Here is a 25,696-nt window from a genome sequence, read left to right on the forward strand (position 1 = left end):
GAATATATTGTCTCCTTTCCATCTTATTTGTTGTTTTTCCATTTCGTGTACATTGACTGAAAATAAAGTTAATCTTCTATAGCCTACAAAATGTTTGTTGTTAAACTATATTCAAAAAATTACACAACAGGAACACATGTACAAAATGACAAAACTGTACTCAGTGTCGCCCTCTGTTGACTCCAGCTAAATTAAAGCTGGTTGACAGGAGTCACGTGATCATCAGTGACTCCGTAATCTGAGTCGTAACTTCCTTGTTTTTGTCGGAACCATTAAACTGAAACCATTTCAGTAATATACGGTCAAATAAACAGGAGACGAAATGCATTTTACAAGGTAACACTATCTGCTTCCTAAGGACATGTTTGTTTTTGACTTGTGTTAGATAGACAATTGCATTTGCGTGATAGAAAATGAGAGTTTAATGAGTGGCAGTGCCGCTGCGTTGTTAGTTTGTTCTGACATTATCCTGAATATTAGTATTGAGACTCTGTATTTAACGCATAGACAGTCTGGTCAGATGTTTAAGCATTAATGTCCGCAGTATATGAACCACAGCTTGTTTTGACTTGCATGAAACTGAAATATGACAGGATTGTTCTTACAGGCCGAACTCATATTGGACAGATTGGACCCACATATGGAAGATTTCAGCTGTGTTTCTAAACCAAGTAGTCAGTGAGCTACCAACCTAGAGAGCAGACATTATAGGCACTTTGGATTATAACGTTCGAAATGCACTGTTGACGCCCAAAAATCGCACCAGTAATACGCAAAAAGTCGAACGTTCGGAACGCCCAACAATGTAACATTAATAACACATTTCGGAACGCGCCTAGATGCCCTAACATTTCGATTCGAAGGTGCGGGATTTGTTGATGATGCTCAAAAATTTGTTTCGAATGTTCAGAACACGCCTAGGATTCCCCGGACATTAGATTCGTATGTTCGGAACCCATTTATAATGCTCCAAAAATGTATTCTAATGTTCAGAACGTACCTTTTCCATAAATTGATTTTAAACGTGCAGCTTGGATCATGACAGTGATGTTCTAGAATTTGTTTCAAACTTTCAGAACGTGCCAGTAATGCACATAAAATAGAACGTGCAGAACGAATATATCTCTTCAAATTTAATGTAAGATCAAATTTAATATGATATTTTGAGACAGGTTGATGATGCCCCAGTAAGATTTGAACGTTCGAAATTTGTTGATGCTACTTCAAATTTGAATTTGAATGTTCAGAACATGCCCATGATTCAGCAGAAATTACGTTCAGCCAATTTATAATGCCTTCAATTCGAATTTTTCTTTAATTTGAACGAAAATGGAACACATGGAACATGACAGACACCAGAATTTGATTTCAACTTTTGGAACGTGCCAAGTGCAATAAAATAATTTTGACATTCTTTGATGATATTATATCTCTAGTATCTTTATATTCATCAGTCTTCCCAGTATGTACTTTATGCATGTAGGTGGGTTTAGTCAAATAATAACTGTCCCCTATTTATGTCTATAAATGCCCACTTTTATTAGTACATAGTAGTACGTTCCACATAGTGAAAAAAGTCAATTGTGATGATTCGGTAGACATTCGGACAATTGGATTTATGAATCTCTGGTTTTATTGATCTACACCAGGTGGTTTATGATCTGCATTCTAGGCTCAAGTATCTGGCATTCCACACTAGCTGTCATTTACAGGAATAGGGTGTGACCTCTTCCCTTCCCTTCCACTGAGTTCACACCTATTTGCTTCCCAGTCTCTAAAGCCAGACTTTTTCTTCTGTTCCAGATCCGTCGTTTACAGGCGGAGACGACAAGGCGGTACAGCCTAGGAGCTCTTATTCCGGATCCTTCCATCTGTGTCTCTCTTTATGTGTGAATCATGATGCTGTGCTGGGGAAGCAGTGTCTCGGGTCAGCTGGGCATCGGTGCGTCAGAGGCTTCTTTCTTTGAGCCGAGGAGCTGTTGCATGTTTGACGGGAGGGGTCTTAAAGAAGTGGCATGCGGCAGCCAACACTCGCTCTTCCTGTTGCATGATGGGAGCGTATACACCTGTGGCTCCAACAGCAGCGGTCAGCTGGGCCATGACAAGCGAGGATGCAGGCCAGGTAACTGACATAAACGGAATTTGAACATACATTACAGCGTGGACCATGAAAGTGATGCTCCAGAATTTGAATCAAACTTTCAGAACGCGGCAGTATTGTCGAATGTTCAGAATGCTCGTGTCTCTGCAAAAAGATTTATATTATATAACATGCCTATGATGCCCAAACAATTCGATTTGGGCGTTCGGAATTTGTTGATGATGCTCAAAAATTAGATTTGAATATTCATACCATGCCTAGTGTTTCACAGAAATTAAGAAAAAAAAATTCAGACATTTATAAACAATTTATAATGCTTCAAAATGTAATTCTAATGTTCGGAAGCACATGAATTAATTTTGACCATATGGCATGTAACATGGCAGTGATGCTCCAGAATTCCTTTCAAACTTTTAAAAAGTCGAATGTTTGGAAAACATATACAGTGTGTTTTAAAAAATTGTATATGATATTTCAGGACGCATTTATTATGCCCCAACAATTCATACATTCAATTTGAACGTACAGTATGGAACATGGCACTGACGCTCCAGATGTGCGTATGATACCCCAACAATTAGATTTGAACGTTCAGAATTTGATGATTATGCTCAAAGATTTGATTAGAATATTCATACCACACCTGTTATTCCACAGATATTTGATTTGAACATTTAAAACCTATTTATTATGCTGCAAAACTATTAAAAATAATATGATATTTCGGGACGTGCTTATGCCCCAACAATTAGATATGAACATTCAGATTTTGTTGATGATTCCCAATTCTTTATCACAATATGCCTATATTTGCATTATGTAAGGTTTCTTTTCATGCAATGCCATAATAATTGATGTAATAAAGGTTTTACGGTCTTTGCACATCTTTGCCTTTTTTAATGAATCTAGCACTTTGCATTTAAATATCATTAATTTCTCATGTTCCTGCTGAAGTTTTATGCCCCATGTCTTTTAATGTGACAATGCCATGTAACCACATAATTTTTTTGGCAAACACCTAAAATCGAAATTGACATTATTCACAGAAATGAGGCAACGTGGCCGGGATAGTAAAACACTGCTTGCTTGATCATGCTACTTTTATGATTATTGTGTTACAGTGTATTAACAGTCAATGATGACTGCAGATCTTGTTTTATCCAGCATGCATTGGGGCTCGCCAGTCCAGAGTTGCTAATCCGGTTAATAAGAAAACAATTCCAAGCAGCAGACGGTCTCTCACATGTCTGTGCTAATGAGATCGCACCGTTTGTTCAATACAAGGCCCTGTTAAGTGAGTGTAAAAGAAGTAAAAAAAAAAACTAGAAACTAGAAAATAACCAAACAATATTCTTTTTATTCTAAATATGTAATATTATTTGTTTCTAAAAGGGTTGGATTGTAGAAATGCATTCTGGTGACGTTTTGTTCTTTATTACTTTATTTTTTCAAATAGCTGTGTTGTAAAAACTGTAAAAAACGTAATATTGAGGGGTTTTTTTTAATTTATTTTTTTACAAATTTAAATTTCTATTTGAATATATATTAAAATGTATTTACTGTGTAAAGCATAAAATTCTTAACAGATTTTGAGCAATTATTCTTTTTAGTTCCCTCCATCAGAACTGCAGCTTCAATGAAAAATGTTGCCCTACATTCTGTTTTGGAGAATGAAAGTTTTTTTATTTTTTTTATTTTTTTATGTTGTTTTGGTTTAGTAGGCTAGGCATTCAGTTTCATCTTACCACATTCACATGCCAAAGGGGATTTTTTTGGTTTCGTTTTTTGGTTTCCTTTAAGCCAGTGCTGTATTGTTCATCTTGATGAGATGATGAAAGATTACATGTGACTTTGTTTTGATGCCACACAAACCAACATTGTGATTGGTCACTAACAGTAGGCGTCTTCGTCTGGTTTCACTCTGAATATACAAAAGTTTGTATCCTTAAGTTTGGAGTCAGTACGTTTTTTTTTTTATAAATTTTTGAAAAAAGTATTTTTTACTCACCAAGGCTGCATTTATTTGATCAAAAATACAGTAAAAACAGTAATATAGATTTTTTTTTTTTTTTTTTACAATTAAACATTTCTGTTTGAATATATATTAAAATGTAATTTATTTCTGTGATGCAAAGCTGAATTTTCAGCATCCTTACTCCAGTCTTCAGTGTCACATGATCCTTCAGAAATCATTCTAATAATGATCAATTTTGATCAATTTAATGCGTCCTTGCTGAATAAAAGTAGAATTTTTTTTTACACTTTTGAATGGTGTAGTGTACAGGGAAATCTACAATTTTAATCTCTCAAAAACAATATGGCCATCACAAACTTTTTGCTGCACAAAACAAATCTGTAGACATGATATGTATGATGTCTATACGCAAGCATCAAGGCCGGAGTGTGATATTTCCATCTAATGTGTATGTGTGTGTGTGTGCTCATAGAGCTGGTCGGAGCTCTGGATGCTCAGAAGATATCCGGCGTGTCGTGTGGTCAGTCTCACTCTCTGGCGGTGAATGAGCAGGGGCAGGTGTTTGCCTGGGGGGCCGGAGAAGTAGGGCAGCTCGGTCTGGGTACGGCTGAAGAGGCGGTCCGTGTGCCCAGGTAAAACATCACTTTTTAATGCAACGTTTTCAGGAATAAATAAAAATGTTTCCTAAAATTATAAATGAGAGCAGTCCGATTAAAACACCTAATACAAAGTCCACTGTGAGTGTGAAGCGCATGCATTATGTCGAAATGTTAGGTTTTTTTTTTTTTTTTTTGCAAATGAAAGGAATACTCCACATAAATTCTTTTTTAATCTTCTCAATCATTTACTCACCCTCATGCCATCCCTGATGCATATTACTTTTTCTTCATTTAAACACAAACAAAGATTTTTATCTCTGTCGTCCATATATACACCGAGGATGGCATGAGGGTGAGTGAATGATAAAAGAATTTACATTTTTGTGTGAACTATCCCTTAATGCACATCTTGTTTTTGTCGACTCTGCATGAGAACCAATTTCTCAAGTTTCAAAAATGCAATGCATTGTTTCCTGTTATTTTGATTCCAGTGTAAATGCATTTTAAACCACATTAACAATTACATCCTTTTTTTGTGGTAGATATGCTTTTTCATATTTGACTTCCTTTGCATTGTAAAGGCTGCTCTAGATAGGGTAATCTAATGAGGATTTAATTGGCTCCTAACCTCGTGAGGGGGTCTCTGCATGGGACCTTCCTCACCGCAGGGGTTTAGACTTAATGATAGTTGTAACGTGCTATTACTGAAAGCTCTTCTTGTTTTATTGTGGATTGGATGTTTGCTCTAGTATTGCTGAATAAACCACAACAGATGAAACAGCATTTCCTGACATTCATCACTTGTCATCTCAGTTATTTGAATAACTTCACAAGCACAATACAACCAGAGCGAGTTAATAATTGAGGGTTATTAATTTGGTTTCACATCTTGTGATGTGATGAAGACCACTGGGATTTGACTGTGAGATTCCTGGCCTTTATTAAATATTTGGATGCTTTGATAATGCTTTCAGCTGCCAATAATAGTGCTGGACTCTCAGGACAATTTAACCATATGTAGCCCTTTGCTGCATAACATTCACTGATCAACCTGCTTGGCCCTTTGACCCTTTTCCATAAATCCTGTCCTAATAATATGCCTTTTTTTTAAATTTATGACAACAAAAGTGGATGAGAAAGTGTTGTTGCACCAACTATCTTATTTGCACAGATGTGCATCTCTTAAAACACATATAATATAACATTATTATTATATTTGGGAAATATATATATATATATATAAAATTATATTATAATTAATCAAAATAATTGAGAGTGATTGTTTTTGTTTTGATGGAAAAAAAACCCCATTTATTTTATGATTTAATATTCTATTGATTTAAATAATTAATGCATTAAAAAATGTAAATCCATTACAGAGAATACTACTATTTCCCGGCACAATCTGTGTAGAAAGTATGAAAAAAATTAAAATAATAATTGGTAATGCCCAAAGTACCTCTAGAATATTAATATTTATTTATATAATACCTTCTGCAGTGGATTTTGCACAGATGTGTAACTCTCTCAAAATACATCTTTTTGATTATTATGCAAAAATTATATAATATCATTGGGAATGATTACCGGTATATTTAGAAGTTTTAAAAAATCCTTGATTTTAATTGAATTGAGTTGCAATTTGATAATTAATAATCAAAGTGTTAAATCCATTCCATAGCATTTCACAGATTTCCCCCCTGATTTCCTGCACAAAATAAATTGGTGCAGAAACTGAAAAAGAAAAAATGACATTCCACGTGAACCTAGTCATCAATTACATGATATGTTGAATTGTTATTACTTCATTATAGTTCAAATGGAGTTGCATTAACCTGGTGAATTTGATAGATGTAGTCCAGAAGTTGACTTCTTAAATAAGTGTCTGTACTTTTTCTGTATTCCTTTTTATTATTATTTATTCAGGTTGATTAAAAAGTTGTGCGAGCATCGAATCTCACAAGTAATGTGTGGCAACCAACACTGTATAGCACTTTCAAAAGGTAAGAGCAGATGAATTCATTGTTGATTCAGTCATTTTATTTTCCGTTGTACTCCTGCTGTGTCAGTAAAAGAAGATTCCCGCTGTCCTCCTCTTCTCAGATGGTCAGTTGTTCGTATGGGGAGAGAACTCCAGTGGGCAGCTGGGTTTAGGGAAGGGAGAGCCGAGCACTCTGTCTCCTCAACCGCTCAAGTCTCTGTGTGGGATCCCACTGGCTCACATCAGCGCTGGAGGAGACCACAGCTTTGCCTTGTCCCTCTCTGGAGCCGTGTTCGGATGGGGGAAGAACGGCGCTGGACAACTAGGCCTCAATGACGAGCAAGGTAAAACACACACGTCTGTTGGTTTGAATGCTGAAACTGACGATTCTTGATTCTTGAAACTGACGAAACTTTTATAACCTTCAGCAAGGCGCCAAACCTTAGGTTGCTCCAGGATTTGTTTGTCCTATTATGCTTTTTTACTTACTTTAGAGTGTAATGTTGCTGTTTGAGCATGAAAAAGATCTGCAAAGTTACAAAGCATAAAGTCACTCCTAAGGGAGTTATTCTCTATATCAGTGCGCACTGTTTCTGAACTCCCTGAAACCCCTCTATTGTTTTCTTCCGGGAACGAACACGACACAATATTCCTCATTTAAAGGCACACTATGCAAGATTTGTACCTTAATAAAACAGCTTCAAAATAATTTTGATGGTATACAAACTCGTAGTAGGGCGAATCACCCCGATAGCAAAGCAGGACGCCGCTGGCAAAACCAGCAATGCAGGTTTGAGAGGTGGCGCTCCGACAAATCTCGCAAGAATCACGACTTGCTTTACGGCATGACGTCACATACATCAACAACATATGAAGCAGCCTCTATGGAAGACACTAGCATGCATTTCAGACGTGAATCATGGCAGAGTCGATGAAGAAAACGGAGAAAGCGCGGTCGGAAGAGTGCAGAGACGGCTCTGCACGAGTGGTATTTACATCAGTAACATTAAATACAAGTACTCCACAGCGACTCTAGGGGTCACTGTTTGAGAAAAACGGAAACTGCATAGTGTGCCTTTAAATAATTCCCGCCCAATGCATACGCAAAATAAAGGGGTGAGGCCTGGTTGAGTTGTGTTAGTAGTGTGTTGAAACTCGCGGTTATGCTAAGGGGCTTGACGTTTCCAAAACACGCTCAAAGTGGTTGACAAATTACAACGTACTGGTCCAGCCAACCAATTGAGAGCACCATTGTACCAAAGAGCACATTGCTCTTTCAGAATGAGGGCTTCATAGAAACAGGAACTAAACAGAGTGTTACTGACAGACTGGGAAGAGAGGTGCTGCAACAATGTCAAATATGTGAAAAATAATGTGTTTTTTTAACATTCAAGCATGAAAATATAGTAAACCCTAAAAACAAAACCAAGACTTTGTAAAAGGACAAAATAGGTCCTCTTTAAAAGACTGGCATAACATTGCCTCATATTTTTGTCTGATATCTCATAGACCGGGCTGTTCCCTGCCACATCAAGTTCCTGCGGTCACAGAAAGTGGTGTACATCAGCTGTGGAGATGAACACACCGCTGCCTTGACAAAGGTATTGATCATACAGCCAAATTATTGCAGTATGCTGAAAAACATCATTTTAAAAATATGTAAAATTTTGAAGAAAGAGACGAATTGCTACGGTCATTTGAACAATCCATTAATTTAATCTTCAATCTTTTTTACTGACTGTTGATAAGAATTTCTGTTGAACTAGCTTTCTATTGAAAGTTGTTCGATTTCATTTTTCATTTTCAATCTTGAGCATTGCTGTTTGTGCCGTGTTTGATTCAGGAAGGGGGTCTGTTCACATTTGGAAACGGTTCAAGAGGACAGCTGGGCCACGATTCCACCAACAACGAGCCTCTTCCACGCAGAGTTATGGAGCTCATGGGCACTGAGGTGTCTCAGATCGCTTGTGGGCGGTAAGTATATGTACATTTCTGTGTCCATCTGTTTCAGATTGATGTGCTGTTTTTCTTTAAAAGTGTGAGCTTTCATTTGTGTCATGTCCAAAAACATACTGACACTGTATGGGTAATGCACATAATTTTTTGTATTTTTGAGCAGCTACTGTGTATTAATTACACGGTCGTTCAAAAGTTTGGGGCCATCAAGATTTTTTTTTTAAAGAAAATACTTTTATTATGCAAGGATGCATTAAATTGACCTAAAGCGACAGTAAGTACATTTATAATGTTATATAAAAATTCTATTGCAAATATATGCTGTTCTTTTGAACTTTCTATTCATCAAATAATCATGAAAAACAATATCACAGTTTTCACAAAAATATTGATAATGATAAGAAATGTGTTTTGAGCATCAAATCATCATATTAGAATATGATTTCTGAAGGATTGTGTGACACTGAAGACTGGAGTAATGATGCTGAAAAATCAGCTTGGCATCACAGAAATAAATTACATTTTAAAATATATTAAAATAAAAAATTGTAATAATATTTCAAAATATTTCTGATAAATGCAGCCTTGAGCATAAGAAACCATTGCAAAATCTTACAGACTCCAAACTTTTAAACCGTAATCAATTTTTAAAAAAAAAGTTACAAAATAAATTAATGTACATTTCATTTGTGTTATATGTTATATTTATACCATGCTGAAGTTATACACATACACAATATATCAATATAAAATTATTCTCACAAGGAGTTGATTACCCGTGATATAATATTCTAATTGCCACTGGTATAAAGGAATGTTTATACATATTTCTAAGATATTTTGGGACCTTTCTTCCAGATGGAAGCATTACAAATTTTGAGTTAAGTGGGTGTGTGGAGTCAGATACAACCCTTGTTGCTCTTCTGTGTATTGCCAGCAAATACAGTTTATCAAGCTGTGTTTGCTGGCGTCCTGTTGTTTTTCCTGCCGTTCTCACTATCTTCTGCATCTTATTTTTTATTCCTCACTCCTAAGTCACCAAACCAGGCTGTAATATTAAACATAAAAAAACTCTCAACTTGACTTTTGTATACCATTATGCATGCAGTCAGTCATCAGGTAAGAATGAGATGGGATATTTCACAGCATACCTCTGTGTGTGTGTGTGTGTGTGTGTGTGTGTGTGTGTGTGTGTGTGTGTGTGTGTGTGTGTGTGTGTGTGTGTGTGTGTGTGTGTGTGTCACAGGCACCACACCCTGGCATTCGTGCCCTCCACAGGCCTGATTTACGCTTTCGGCTGCAACACTCAGGGCCAGCTGGGCACAGGTCTCAGAGGAAATGCTAAGAGCCCACTTCCTGTCAGGAACATCCAACCCCTGTGCTTTGGAAACACATACACAAGTACGTACATATGATCACCATGCCATTGTCACATTCTGTATGGATTAAATAAATCCTCTAAACAAGTGATGATAAGCTAAATGTTAATTGACTGGATTGACAGGGATAGTCAGATATTAATAGGCGCCATTTTACAGGATCTACAGTTTGGTTTGTGACCGCTCTATATGTTATTTTTCTACAGAAGCCGAGCGCTACACCGTCAGTAAGATTCACAGTGGAGGTGATCACAGTTTCCTGTTGTTGTCGGCCAAGGAGGTAACGTTGCTGCTTTGAAACACCACAGCTGATATTGTACAGTTTTTTTGGATGCATTTACTTTACTAGAATATTCAATAAATCAGTGTATTCCTCAATATCTTCTCATGAATTGAGAATGCATACTGTAGGCTTTTATGCGATGTATTTGATGTTTATTTGATCAATCTTATCTGCAAGGTTGATTGGTCAGTACCTACTTTTATCCACATGGTGGCGCCGATACATCAATGTAATGGTTTTTCAGGCTCAACAGAAAGAGTGATGTTGCCTGCTTTGCCACCGATATGATTTGTATTATTTTATTTCTTTAGTTGCTGTGTAGGACAATTTAGGAATTTGCCCAATTAACACTGAAATCCTTCTTTACACAAAGAGTTAATTTTGTCATAATATTCTAGAAATACACATTTCTAAGTGTGTGCGTTATGTGTTTGAGAACAGGGTTCATTTTTTCCTGAGGATTTCCGTATCATGAATACCGCCAAAAGCATCGCTTTGATTAATTCTGAGAGTCTGGACAGCTGGAGGATGAAGCTGCATGACAACAGCGATTCAAGCATCACCAAGTGAGTGTGTGACTTCATCCAGGTTGGTTACAGTTATGATAGAGGCCTTACAGAAATGTTCTACGTTTGTAATGTTTTATCATTTCTAAGACAGAATTAGCTGCATTTTAAAGTATTTAACCTTCATAATACTGTATGACACAATACCATTCAGTCAGTAAGATTGTTTTAATGTTTTTGATCAATGTCTCTTTTGCTCACCAAGGCTGCATTTATTTGATCAAAAATACAGTAAAAGACATAATATTGTGAAATATTATTACAATTTGTAAAATGTCATTTATTCCTGTGATCAAAGCTGAATTTTCAGCATCATTACTTCAGTCTTCAGTGTCACATGATCTTTCAGAAATCATTCTAATATGATAATTTGCTGCTTAATATTTTTGTGGAAACTGTGAAACATTATATATTTTTCAGGATTCTTTGATATATAGGAAAAAAACAGCATTTATTTTAAATGAGAAACCTTTTGTAACATTATAAATGTTTTACTGTCACTTTTGATCAATTTCATGCATCCTTGCAGAGTAAAAAGTGTAAATTTCTTCAAAAAACAAACAAACATACTTTTTGAACATTTTGATCTGGAGGTGAGGAAATAAAACATGTTAGGCCAATTTTTTGGGATAATATTGGTTAGTTATTTTCCCCCCGGCCATGCAGGCATTACGTCAGCAGAAAATAAATAATTTCAGAGGTGATAGAAGATATTAAATTGAAACATCACCTTTTTTTTACACTGTATATAATGTATCTGTTATGATTTCGATGCTGATTTCAAACCTCTTCCCTCCCCTTCCAGTGACATCATACTCCTGATGTCCTCAACTGCATGTTGGAATGCCAGCTTTTTGGACCAAAGGTGAGCAGTTAAAATGTTCCATCTAATTAAATGTAAATGCCATGTCAATAAGCATATGCGCACGGGGTGACACCATGGAGAGTGGAGCGCTTGTGCTTTTTCCATAGGTGACTTCTGCTTAATGTCAGGAGGCAAATTCTTCACAGTCACCCACAGGGCTCCCGGTTACAGCTCTGTCTTTAAAAGAGCAGTCCCTCTTTCAGAGAAAACAGGACTCGATGGGTATCTTTTTCTGACAAGAGACTCTAGAAACCTCGTTCTGCCGGATGCAGTCCTTGATGTTCATAATCTGCACTGCATTTCAAGAGATTATCTGGTTACATAAGGAACAACTGGTGTCGCTGGCGTCCAGACGGGGTATTATGGGTTGTGAGGTCAAGTCTTCATTTTATAATGCGGTTTTGGATATTTGATTAAAACTCCGCTGTGCACATGTCCCAACTCGGGGTTGGCGGGCATTTGGAGCGACACATGGTGCCATGGACTCTAGATCAAGAGCTGTAGAGTTGAGGTTTCTGTAGAAATTTGCACTGCTGATGGGCAGCTTTATTTCTACAAATTGAATGGGATCAAACTCATTGAATTAGACTGATTTAATTAAATCAAAAATATCCACCTGAATTTAAATGAATCAGATAGACCAAATCGAATTGAATCATATTGAAATAAATCAGATTACTCAAAATTAATATGATTGGTCAGTTGAATTTAATTGGTTTTAAATGAGTCCGATTGATTCAATTCAACTGAATTGAATTCGAATGAATCAGATTATTCAGATCTGGTTGAATCTAATTTAAATGAGTCCGATTGATTAAATTTAACTGAACTGTATTATGGTTAAACACATCTTGCCATCTCATTCAACCGAGACTGATATTAAAAACCTTTCTTGGTGTGTGAAGAGTCGTTTATCATAGATCAACCATCTTACCCTGACATGCTTAAAATACACTGGTGTGTAGTGCAGGGATCAGCATCAGGCTGTATTTACACCCAGCATGTGATCCTGCTTTCATCCCACTAGAGCGACAGATGCAGATAAAGAGCAATGGAGAGGAAAGGCCTTAAATCTCCTCACCTCAGATCCATCTATTCGCTCATCTGTTGACCCACCCTTGCTTGGATATACAAAATGTTATATGTTTTCAAATAGTTTGAACTAATATAGTAACTAATTCAGACAATACACTTTTTTTTATTATCTTAAATTAGTAAATTGTACAGTATTAGATTTCATATCTTGTTGCAAACCAACATTTGGGAATTTATTTTCACCCGCTGTTTTCACAGTGATGATGGACATTTCAAGACAAACCCCAAAGTCCCGGGCATCGATTTCAATGCTGTTCGGCTGCTTTTTGAAATGCTGATGAAACCAGCCTTTGCAAGACTTTTGGAGCAGGTGTGTGTTCTTTGATATGTCACCATTGTCTCATCATTTATTTAGGTCTTTAATACACACTGCGTACTTGGAAGGCAATTACTCTGCTGCGAACATTATCAAGTTTCTAAAACATTTAAAGCCTTGTTTGTGTTTTGACTGTGTGAAATTTGGTATACTTTCCAATCGAATGTGAGGAATCTTCTGATTATACATTACTGTTCAAAAGTTTGCAGTTGGTAGGATTTCTTTAAATACTCACCAAGGCTGCATTTGTTTGATTAAAAATACAGTAAAAACAGAATTATGAAATATTTATTATTATTTTATTATGTAAAATGTAATTTATTTCTGTTTCAAAGCTGAATTTTCAGCATCATTACTATCTTCAGTTCCACATGATCCTTCAGAAATCATTCTAATATGCTGATTTGATGCTCAAGAAACATGAATTATTTTGATCAATGTTGAAAACAGTTGTGCTGCTTAATATTTTGGTGCAAACCCTTTTTTTCATGATTCTTTAATGTTCAAGAGAACATAATTTATTTGAAATAGAAATCTTTTGTAAACATCTTTACTGTCACTTTTGATCAATATATATGTATTTTAACTATAAACCTCTCTCAAATGTGTTCTTCAAGGCCACAAAGAGCTTTGAGAGTCTCCTGATCCCCCAGCTGCCCTGCTCTCCTCCTGATGTGGAAGCCATGCGGATCTACCTGATCCTGTCCGAGTGTCCCGCTCTCCAGGACTCCAAAAACTACATCTCTCTCACCATCCCTCTAGCCATGGCCATCCTCAGATTGGACGCCAACCCTAGCAAAGTGCTCGGTATGACGTCGCCAACATGTTTCACTGCCTAAACTGTTGCTTCGTTACAAAGTTGATCAAAGTCCAAAATCAAAAAGGCTTTTGAAATGAATCTGTGTGCTGTTTCTCAGATAACTGGTGGTCTCTGATGGATTGCGAGGTGTTCTCCAGACTAGTGGAGATGTACAAAAGCATCGTTGTGTTTCTGTTGACTGGCGGGAAGGCGCTACTGGTGCCTGTGTTCATGGAGAGCTACACCAGTGCCGCCCTTCGACTGCTGGAGAAACTACACAAGGTACGACTAAAATCCACACAACAGATCTCACTTTTAATGAGTAAATGATAAAGTACTTATTAATAAGCTATTTGATTGAATATTCCCCAGCTGAATTGCTGTTTTTCATGTTTTTTCAGACATGCTTGCGTAATTTAGCTTGCGTTGTTGAATGATAAACTACTGTTAGTGATGGATCCAAGTATTTTGCTGCAGGTCAATCTGAAAGCCCATCATGTGGAATACAACAACTTCTACATCCCTGATATCACCACCCTGGTGGACATCCAGGAAGACTACCTCAAATGGTTTCTGCGCAAAGCTGATATTGTGCGTATATTGCTGCACATAAGCCTATTGCAGATTAACATTTATGAATTTATACATTTATATATTTGCATGTAAATTTATGTTTCCATCCAAAGTTGCAAATTGTGTTCCCACCATAGTTTATGCACGTCTACTTATTGAACAAAAAGATTATCCACCTTAATTGAGCGCTTACGTTTTTTAGTCACATTTTTAGAATTTATTGCGTCTTGGCATTTCCATCCAGTGTTTTTTTATGCGATAACCCAAAATTTGCATATAAATAGGTGGATGGAAGCGTAGCTAAAGTTAATGTGAACATGAACTGGACCCCACTTTGTACACAATGTTATAGTTTCACATAGACGCCTCAAATCTTGATCATTGCAAGCTGAAAAATAAAAGTACCTCAGAATTTAACATATGTTCTTGTTTTGTCTTATTGTAGAAAATGCGATACCCTCCAGTGCAGGTTTGTTGATTTAATAACTCAATATCAGTTTGTTTTTAGACAGTTGTGATGGTCTCAGCTTGATCATCTGAGTCTTTTTTCCCAGGGTTCTGTCACGTTATGTGCCTATCCGTTCATATTGAACGCGCAAGCCAAGACAACCGTGCTGCAAACAGATGCTGAGCTGCAAATGCAGGTAAAAGAAATAACACAACTCAACACTCAACTTTTAGGATTGTTGTTGCACTGCTCAAGTTTTTGACTTGCACTACCGTTCAAAAGCTTGGGGTCGGTAAGATTTTTCAATGCTTTGAAAGAAGACTGCATTTATTTGATCAAAAATACAGTAAAATTATATTGTGAGAGTTCAATTTAAAATAACTGTTTTGTATTTTGCTAGTTTATCCTGTGATGCAAAAACGAATTTTCAGCAGCCATTACTTGCTTTGATTTGGTTCTCAAGAAACATTTTAATTATTATCAATGTTGAAAATGGTTGATTCTTTGATGAATAAAAAGTTTAAAAAAAATTATATCAAAATCTTTTGTAACATTATAAATATCTTTACTGTCAGTTTTGATCAATTTAATTCGTCCTTGCTAAATAAAAGTAATAATTTCTTTTAAAAAGAAATCTTACTGACAGCAAACTTTTGAAATATAGTTAGCTTTTACAAATAGTATTTTATTCCTACCATTTTTTTCAGATATTTATAAGCATTATACATTTTATCTCCAAATTTGTTTATGTTTGACAAACAAAATGTTTCCTATGAAACTAAGAAGTTAAAGCTGACATATTACATTAGTTCATGTTACAGTTACAGCCTGGCAAAAACATGATTTGCCATTAATTGGTTTCAGAGCAGATACAGAGGATGTGCTCTGCATGAATTTTACTATTACCATCTCATAAAAATACACAGGGTTTATGAATCTGACTCTTATTATTCAGTCTCTTTGACTTGTTTTGCCTGCTTCATTACTGTACAGATGGCCGTAAGCGGCGCTAACTTGCACAACGTCTTCATGCTGTTGACTATGGAACCTTTGCTGGCAAGGAACCCTTTCCTGGTGCTCCACGTACGCAGGAACCACTTAGTGAGTGACGCTCTCCGGGAGCTCACAGTCTACAATGACGTAGACTTGAAGAAGCCGCTCAAGGTTTGTCTTTGTCATCCCATTGCACAATGCACAGAGTTTATTTTTTCTAGTCCACATTGTAGCATATTTTGGCCTAGAACCGCCTACTTAGATATAAGTTTGACTAACATATTAATAATTGCAGGTCATCTTTGATGGAGAGGAAGCTGTAGATGCTGGAGGAGTCACCAAGGAGTTCTTCCTGCTCCTGCTGAAAGAGCTGATGGATCCGATCTACGGCATGTTCACCCAGTATTCAGAGTCCAACCTGCTGTGGTTCTCCGATAAAGTGAGTTCAGCCTTAGTTATTACCACAGATTTCAACATTAAACTAAGATAATGAAAAGGGTTGCATCTTTTTTTGGGAGTTATTGTGATAAAATGCCCCAGACATAATGTGAATTCAAAACAGAATTTAATTGCATATGCAGGGTTCTCCAAAAATCTTGCAACATGCAAAATTCAGGATTGGGAAGTAAAAACGAAGAAAACTAGAAACTAGTAAGAACTAGAAATTGATTTTTAAAGACAGACCTACTGTGAGTTCAGAGGTTGTTAATCGATGGTTTTGTTTAGATTTTACTGAAGTCATCTGTCAGATTTATTTGTAATTATTTTTAAAATAAAATAATTGTTTAACTGCTGAATTTGTGGAAAAATGTACATACAGCACCTTTAAATTAATAGTTTTATATTTCTTCATTGTTTTTGATTGTCATTCGCAATGCTTCATTGGATTGTAGTTCTTTCCCTCACTTTAAGGAATAGTTCACTTAAAAATGAAAATGCTGTCATCATTTACTCACCCTCAAGTTGTTCCAAACCTGTATGAGTTTCTTTCTTCTGCTGAACACAAAAGAAGATATTTTGAAGAATGTCAGTAACCAGACAGTTGATGGACCCCATTGACTTCCATAGTATTTTTTTTCCTACAATGGAAGTCAATGGGGTCCATCAAATGTCCGGTTACTGACATTCTTTAAAATATCTTCTTTTGTGTTCAGCAGAAGAAAGAAATTTTTGGGTGAACTATTCCTTTAAGACATAAAGTACCTTTTGTTTTTTTTATAGTTTTCAAATACTTTTTTGCTTCACATTAGAGTTTGTAATGTTGTGATTCACCTCGTAGCTGGTTGGTTTGGTTCATGGCTTATAAAGATTTGACAAAGACTTAAAAAAAAAAAACATATGGGAAAAAAATAATGCAAAAACACTTTTGCACTAATGCTCTCTATACAGTAGTTGCTTCTCAAAGTGCTGCGTGATTGAGAACATCAACAGATAATCTTATCGGCCTGGTGATTTTGAAAAATCTGGGACAGCTCAGCTGTTTTCATGCAAACATGATAATCCTGCTGGATTTCTCTATGGCATGATGACTTCAAGGGCACTTCAGCTGTGTACAAAACAAGACTAAGATGAGGAGTACACGTGATTGTACAGAGTTTAATGAGTTTAATTGACTTTCACTGCTGGCGAGATCTTATTTTGTGGACAAACACTCTTGGATAATTAAAGGGTTGTAAAGGAAAGATGGCTTTTAGATAAAGGAGTCTTGGTGGCATTGGTATGCAGAAGTTTTTTATGTATAACTCGTGTGTGCGTTTGCATTGCAGTGTTTTGTGGAGCACAATTGGTTCCACTTGATTGGGATCATTTGCGGTTTGGCCATCTATAACTCTACTGTGGTGGATCTGCACTTTCCCCTGGTGCTCTACAAGAAGCTTCTGGATGTTTCGCCCACTCTGGATGACCTGAAAGAGCTTTCGCCTACAGAGGGAAGGTATAAAACATGATGCTTTTTTTGTCTTTGTCTTTAAAGTCGGCATGAAATAGAAGATGTGATATTCTTTTCTTCCCTATTGTGACATATATCCAAGTTACACGGCTTCTTGAACAAGAAATAATGTAGGCCAGTACTTGATTTTATTAATCGGGAATTGATTGGATGGTGGTGGACTGCTATTTGATGATCTCATGTGAGTGACAGGTTGTCCCTCCCTCGCGCCAGCCAGTAAACAAGTCATCAGACTAGAGATGTCAACACATGAATTAAAAAAAAAGAAAACTTACGTGCACAGATAAATCTTTGATAGTCAATATAATAAAACTCCAAAAAATTCCATCAAAAATAAGAATCGTCCATTTTTATTTCAGAGGGGACTTTTAGGGATTGTTTGTTCAAAAATGAAAATCCTGTAGCTCTCTATATGAGGTAGGGGATTCTTTAAAATAGGTGTTCCAGAGGTTCAAATTAAGCCTGTCTGTATCTAAACTTGTACCACTTAGCTCTTGTAAGCAACATGTTGTTTTTCCACTAAAAGTCCTCACTCGCTGATCAAATCAGCTCGGCCTCCCACAGAACACTGTATCACTGCCCTCGTTAGACCAAATCAATGGAGTTCCTGTGACCCCCCGAGGGTTTACTGAGAAATCGAAGTCCTAAACGGACTGCACAGACCAGTGAAGAGGAACTGTTTTGTCTTTCTTTCTGCCCTACGCTCTGTGTCCTTTGCCACTTGGTTACATAAACAGGTTGTTTTTTATGTAACATTAATTAAAAGCCACCCAAAAAGCTTTTTGAACAGCTCAAGTTCGTGAGTCACCATCAGACCACTAAATGGTTGCAGAAGGAGAGACCAGCCGGCTCAGAGTTGATGGCCGGTTCAAGCCTGTAATCGTGTTTGTGGTTTGCGTCTTCCCCACATTTCATGAGTCATATCACCTTATGAAAAACAGCCATCAGCAGACCTTGACCTGGCAATTACAACTCCATCGCAGATGATTTTGTTGTGTGCTAATGCATTTAAAAGGATCTAGGATTAATTGGCTTTCTTTCAGTTAGATGTGTTTGACACTCCTGCCAAATTGTTGGATTTATCCGTGGACTGTTTTAATCTGATCAGCAGCTAAGGAACTAGATTTACAGCAACATGAAATTGAAGAGAATACTCAAGTTATTTGATTCAAAATAGCAAGTATGCAAATAGAGGCCAGTGTTGTTATAGTTTTGAATTTAGGTTTTATTTAATGTATTGTTAACTGATAGCTGCATTAAAGTGCCCCTATTATGCTTTTTCGTATATTACCTTTTGTATAGTGTGTAATATAGCTGTTTGTGAATGTAAAAGGTCTGCAAAGTTTTAAAGATCAAAGTGTAGGATAAATGGAGCTATTGTCTCAACAAAAGAAATAACCGATTCTGAACTGCCTGAAACGAGTCGTCAGTAATTCCAGGCTGTAACACGTGCTGTAGAGCAGATTAGACCAATCACAACAGACCGGGTCATCTGACCAATCAGAGCAGAGTAGACCAATCACAACAGACTGGGTCATCAGACCAATCAGAGCAGAGTAGACTAATCACAACAGACTGGGTCATTTGACCAATCAGAGCTGAGTAGACCAATCACAACAGACTGGGCCATCTGACCAATCAGAGCAGAGTAGACCAATCACAACAGACGGGGTCATTTGACCAATCAGAGCAGAGTAGACCAATCACAACAGACTGGGTCATCAGACCAATAAGAGCAGAGTAGACCAATCACAACAGACTGGGCCATCTGACCAATCAGAGCAGAGTAGACTAATCACAACAGACTGGGCCATCTGACCAATCAGAGCAGAGTAGACTAATCACAACAGACTGGGCCATCTGACCAATCAGAGCAGAGTAGACCAATCATAACAGACTGGTGGAAACAAACCTCAGTACTCAAGAGGGCAATAAAGTTTCAATTTTAAGTTTAAACCTTTAAATGTTACTAACATTAAACGTAAAGTGGATGTATTCATGTAGCTAGCTATAAACATGTGCTAGTCCTTGTTTTGAGACCTCAGTTGAATCTGTTTTCTGAGTTGGACTGGCTGCTTATGAAAAAAGCTAACATCATGATTTATAAGTGGTTTATAATGTCATAGGCAGAAGAGTGTCACTTGTTAAAAGTAGGAGATGATGTGCGTCCCCTGTCCCTGCTCAGGTAAGCCAGGGCTTTGCTCTTACACCCTGCAGCTGGTGAGCTCTTAGCTGCGATTACAGGAGAGAAAAACAATCGAAGGCCCGTCGATGACTCTAGAAATAAAAGGAGACATTGATAATATGAAAGTTTGGCTTACGCATTTGTCATATTTTCTGCAGGAGTCTTCAGCAGCTGCTGGACTATGAGGGAGATGTGGAGGAGACCTTCTGTTTGAACTTTGCTGTAAGTAACTGGTCACCAAACTAAACGTGACCCCTCAAATAAGGCCACATCAAGTCGAGAGCATTTGTCTGATTAGATGAATGTGACTGATGATACCTGATTCATATTATAGAGCAATTTACAATTCACTGTTTTGGTAAATCAACGAATTCAACTGAACCTATCCTTGATATCACACATATGTTGCCAAGACGCGTATTCTAATGTGTGTTTTTCATGTGGAAGATGAAGAGAGTTTGCTCATTTGCCATATGTTCCATCAACGTTTCCTGTCGGATGTTAGAACGATATTCGACAGATGTTTTTGTGATTCATGATTTAGAGTTAGGGATGGGCGGTAGTAGAGATGAAACAATCTCAGTATGTTTCAAGCTTTTGACAATATTAGGTCTGAAATTGACTTTAGACTTTTCAGTAAATGAATATATAAATGTAACAACTGTGTCCACAGATTACAAGAGAGTATTATGGGATCACAGAGGTCAAGGAGCTGATACAGGGCGGGAAGAACGTCGCTGTGGACAAGACGAACAGGTGCGAATATAGAGTGTGTGGTGTGTCTCTTTAAATGAAGGTCTGAAAGAGGTCATGTTGTTCCTGCCTGTGCTCCATCTTTCAGTGTCTGTCAGAGAGAGAGGGAGAGTGTGTGTGTGTGTGAGTGTAGGTGTGTTGTCAGCGGGGACAAAATTGCACAGTTTCAGAAGCTGCAGGAACAGATGGGACTGCATCAACACAAATCCAATCCAAACCAAACAAACAAAAAAACATGTAAATGCACACACATTTGTGATGCATGAAGAATTGTTGCCGCGATCAAGTGTGTATGTCAGGTAAAACATTAAGTAGAGGTTGTAAGAATTGAAAAAGGGTTGGTTTGGATCATGCATGTGTTTTGTGTGCATATGTGCATGCGTCCTGCTGTCTGACGGTGAGATTAGGCGGAGGGCCAGTCATCTTGAGCTCAGATCAAAGCCCGTTCCCACACACACACACACACACACACACACACACAAGCTCAGATCACAATCTTCAGCAAACCTGACGCTGCTATATGACCTCCTGAAGATATTACAGGCCTTTAACCCAGCTCCAATTATCAATCTAAATTCACTCGGTCTGGGACGTGAGTGCATGTAAATATGTGCATTGGATTACATTCGGCAGATATGCTTTATTTTTAATTTTTTTAAATTATTTCCTATGATTAGATTCTCATTAGTTAGTGCAGATTTTTTATTAATATAAGCATCATCATAAAATAACAAGCATCATCTTTAGTAAAAAATGACTGTAATATCATCATTTAAAAACAAAACAAATGCTCCAACCACCTTTAAATAATATTAATTATTTTTGAATTTTTGAACGAGTGAGGGTTTTTCTACAATACAGTAATAATAAGAATTTTAAAAAATTGCATAATTTTCTTGAAAAGTTAATGCAATGCATTAACAATGCAAGATTCAACGTTAATGAAAAAAAATTATATTAATAAAATTGTGTTTATAAGATTTGTTTTTTTCCTCTCAGGAAGGAGTTTGTTCAGGCGTATCTGCAGTATGTATTCAGTGATGCCGTACAGGAGCTGTATTCGGCTTTCTCCAGCGGTTTCCTGAAGGTCTGTGGTGGGGAGATCCTCTCTCTCTTCCAGCCCTCTGAGCTCATGGCCATGGTGGTGGGCAACAACAACTACAACTGGGAGGAGATGGAGAAGGTGGGACACAACAACTTTAAGACACACATACAACACTCATATTAATGTTGAGCGTCAGAGCCCTATTAATGTTCATATAAAAGGGGTGGTATAATGCCCTTTTCACAAGATAAGTAAAATAAGTCTTTGATGTCCCCGGAGTGTTTGTGAAGTTTTAGCTCAAAATACCCCACAGATATTTTTATATAGCATGTTAAAGTTGGCACTTTTTGAGGGAAAGCAGCCGGAAAAACGCACCGTTTTTGTGTGTGTCCCTTTAAATGCAAATGAGCTGCTGCTCCCGGCACAGAGGGCGGAGCTTCAACAGCTTGTGTCATTTTACTTCACACAGACATGCACTGAAAATTTTAAAAACTTTAGCCTTTATGTTCAAACCGGAGTCAGATGGAGAGACTCAAGAAGAAGTGACAACATGTAGAAGCAACAGGGCATTTCTGAATGGTTAGTTGTTGAATTTATGTTAGGGTGACCATATTTTAGTTTTCAGAAAACAGGACGGGGGCGTGGTTGATGGGCGGGGTGTGATTTTTGGGGAGGCGTGGTTAAGGGATGGGGCGTGGTTTGGGGGAGAATGCATCAAAAATACTTGACAAATGCATTCACAATCTTGCAACTATGTTATTGTACTTTAATACATAAAGTAATACATCCTTTCCATTCAATGTTTGGCCCGTAAAAATACTATAAAAAATAAAGTTTAGCATTTAACACCTTTTACATGACACTATTTCTTTTCATGGCCTATAGGTTAAAAATCTACTACAAAAAAAAAAAAAAAAATCGACAACACTATTTCAGTAAAAAAACAATTTCAATCTTCCTGATGTTCTCTTAGCCTATACTTTCTTTATGTGGGCTTCTAGGTCGCTAGCACCTTGACACTGACACATGTACAGCTTTGCAGTTCATGCATTCTGCTTTACACGGATCCCGACGGAAACGAAAACACGGGAATTTTCTCTGTAAATCATCTGTGAATTTACATTTGGGCTTTTTTTTTTTGCTGTTACTTACATCTTACCTCGCACTTGACCGTAAACTGAAGCGTCTGAAGCGTCACGCTGCCAAAATTCTGTGAACGTAAAGTCCGCCTACTTTGATTTGATTGGTCAGTGACAGACCAATGAGGCTGCGATGAACACACACACACACACACACACAAACACACAGGCTATTCTGAAGATTCTGACATGCTCTCTGCTTGCCGCTGCGGATTGAAGAACGCGCTGATTATAACAAGAGGGGGTGAAGCCAAAGCCGGTTTCATATGTTTTGTAACTTTGCAGATGTTGTTTATGCTCAAACAGCAACATTACACACTAACTAAAGTTAGAAAAGTGAAATCATAATCAACCACCCCCTTTAAACTTGTGTTTTGTTTTTTTCTCCCAGAATGCCTCCTACAAGGGCGAGTTCTCCGCATCTCACCCGACAGTTCAGATGTTTTGGGAGGTGTTTCATGAGTTTCCCTTGGAGAAAAAAAAGCAGTTCTTATGTAAGTGAGAGACAACTGCGTAATGGTTTGTGCTATTGAATATATATATAGTATTAAACCGCCTGAAATGTACACCAGAACTATATATTGTGCACCACCTCCTCCATAAACTGCAGAGGAGAGATTGAAGTTTTGCTGAACATTTCTCTGTTTGAAAGTAACTCCTGCGTGGGCGGTGCTTCATGCGTCCCTTCACTCATGCACAATGGATCTTCTTTGTGCTGAAGTGACTGCGCCTTTTTTTTGTCCTCCAACAGTGTTCTTGACCGGCAGCGACCGCATCCCCATCCACGGCATGGCCAGTCTACGCATTATCCTCCAGTCCACTGCTACGGAAGAGCACTACCTTCCTGTGGCTCACACCTGCTATAACATGCTGGACATGCCCTGCTACCAGACCAAAGAGACCCTGCGGCGCCGGCTCACACAAGCCGTGGAGCAGTACGAGGGCTTCAGTCTGGTCTGAGGTGGCTTTCTGTATGCTGACACTGCACTTTAAACCTGTGGAGAAATGGAAACGAACGCTGCTCTCGCATTTATTTAACCACAGAAGAGCACATCCGGAATCTCATACGAGTAAATCTGTTATTGTCCTATTTTTACAGACTTGCTTATTTGGTTTGCTTCTCCAGATGTGCACAAATTTTGTTTTTCTTCTAAAATGTATATTTTTTAAATGACAAAAGTAAATTATAAGATTGGGATTGAGTAGGTGGCTAAATAAATTAAAGACTTGACTTTCTTTATATATCTTTTTTTTAAAGTATAATTGTTTTTGAATCCGATAGGTTGCCCGTGTCCAGACCATGTTATTTTGCCATTTTCACTTGAAGTAAACCAATTTGGATCAAATTCATATGAAATGCCCACCAACAGCACACTATAGAACAATTCAGAAAGAGCCACCACAACCCTGTAACTTGGGGGCTCGTCCGGGTTCAAGATGAAAGAGATACAGGTGAAACTCGAAAAATTTGAATATCGTGCAAAAGTTCATTTATTTCAGAAATTCAACTTAAAAGGTGAAATTAATATATTATATAGACTCATTACATGCAAAGTGATATATTTCAAGCCTTTATTTGTTATAATTTTGATGATTATGGCTTACAGCAACCCCAAATTCAAAATCTCAGAAATTTTGAAAATATTCATAAGCTGCAAGCCATAATTATCAAAATTATAACAACTAAGGCTTGAAATATCTCACTTTGCATGTCATTTTCTATATATTAGTTTCACCTTTTAAGTTGAATTACTGAAATAAATGAACTTTTGCACGTTATTCTAATTTTTCGCGTTTCACCTTTAACATACCAGTCCCGACAGTTACAGGCCCAATACATTAAAAGGTTTTAACTTGATTAACCCCCTTTGTTCCTTCACCCTTTCAGCCCACGCTCAAATCGGACGTTAAGCATTTACGCACCTACTGAATCCATTCCAACGGTTTTCCTTTTATGTACAGTAGCAAGTCATTAGCATAAAAATGTCTCTTATTAATAATAGGCATGCATGAGCATGCCATGCCCAGCTGCTTTTCAGAAATATTTTAATTAACATTGGGGGAGGGATGGGAACAGATTTCTCTTAGAATGATATGGGGTTTAATTGAGGATGTGATCCAGCAATAACTACTGGGTGATGTATGACGTGTACTAGTTATGGGATTTTAATTGTTTAAATCCAGCAAATGTGAATATTCTAACAGCTGTGTTCTTCCGGTGAGTCCATTGCCGCTTTCAATTTAATCCCTCTTGTTGATTCACAGGAAGGTCATATGCTGTAAAATTTGGTTTTCTACTCACATTTTCTTTCTGATGTCGTCGGGTTGCTATTAAAAATGGATCAGAGTGATTTACCTATGGTTCCTCGGGGGGGTTTCTGAGATGGGGAACACGGTGATGTGTCTGCTGTGGCCTGTGATGTTTTGCATCTAGCTGCATGAGATGTGTTTGTTTGAACATGATGGAAGGTCATAGAAAGAAGTGTTTCTATCCAACGTGGTATTCCTTTCTGTCAATGTATGCAAACAAGGGCTTCTTAGTGGCTACTGATGCATTGTTATTTTAGTAAAGTATATTTACTTTTATAGCTTTCAAATGGAATATATTGTTTTATCTATTTTTTTCCAGAACAATAAAATTATTTCACCTCTGATTATCAAGCGTTTCTCTTGTATTTAATGACACTGAAAATAAAC

At 37.3% G+C, this 25,696-nt stretch overlaps 1 protein-coding gene across 1 annotated transcript; it reads left to right on the forward strand.

Annotated features, from left to right (window-relative positions):
- The first annotated feature begins 187 nt into the window (after positions 1-187).
- On the forward strand, positions 188-25,654 carry herc3 (HECT and RLD domain containing E3 ubiquitin protein ligase 3). The gene is made up of 25 exons (XM_082164206.1): positions 188-336; positions 1,804-2,122; positions 4,549-4,708; positions 6,602-6,678; positions 6,779-7,000; positions 8,166-8,257; positions 8,500-8,630; positions 9,859-10,013; positions 10,198-10,271; positions 10,716-10,840; positions 11,646-11,705; positions 12,999-13,110; positions 13,734-13,923; positions 14,034-14,197; positions 14,393-14,506; positions 14,934-14,957; positions 15,043-15,132; positions 15,930-16,100; positions 16,225-16,368; positions 17,696-17,862; positions 20,221-20,284; positions 20,736-20,818; positions 21,815-21,998; positions 23,391-23,493; positions 23,751-25,654. The coding sequence occupies exons 2-25, from the start codon at positions 1,897-1,899 to the stop codon at positions 23,957-23,959; spliced, it is 3,141 nt and encodes a 1,046-aa protein (XP_082020332.1). The 5' UTR covers positions 188-336; positions 1,804-1,896; the 3' UTR covers positions 23,960-25,654.
- The last annotated feature ends 42 nt before the right edge of the window (positions 25,655-25,696 follow it).

Source organism: Leuciscus leuciscus (genome assembly GCF_965113295.1).
Source record: "Leuciscus leuciscus genome assembly, chromosome: 3".
Classification (NCBI taxonomy): domain Eukaryota; kingdom Metazoa; phylum Chordata; class Actinopteri; order Cypriniformes; family Leuciscidae; genus Leuciscus; species Leuciscus leuciscus.

Coding starts and splice junctions, on each gene's coding strand:
- herc3 (XM_082164206.1), top strand. CDS start 1,897: ATGATGCTGTGCTGGGGAAGCAGTGTCTCGGGTCAGCTGGGCATCGGT. Junction 10,841..11,645: donor AGCGATTCAAGCATCACCAA/GTGAGTGTGTGA, acceptor CTCCCCTTCCAG/TGACATCATACTCCTGATGT. Junction 21,999..23,390: donor ACTGGGAGGAGATGGAGAAG/GTGGGACACAAC, acceptor TTTTTCTCCCAG/AATGCCTCCTACAAGGGCGA.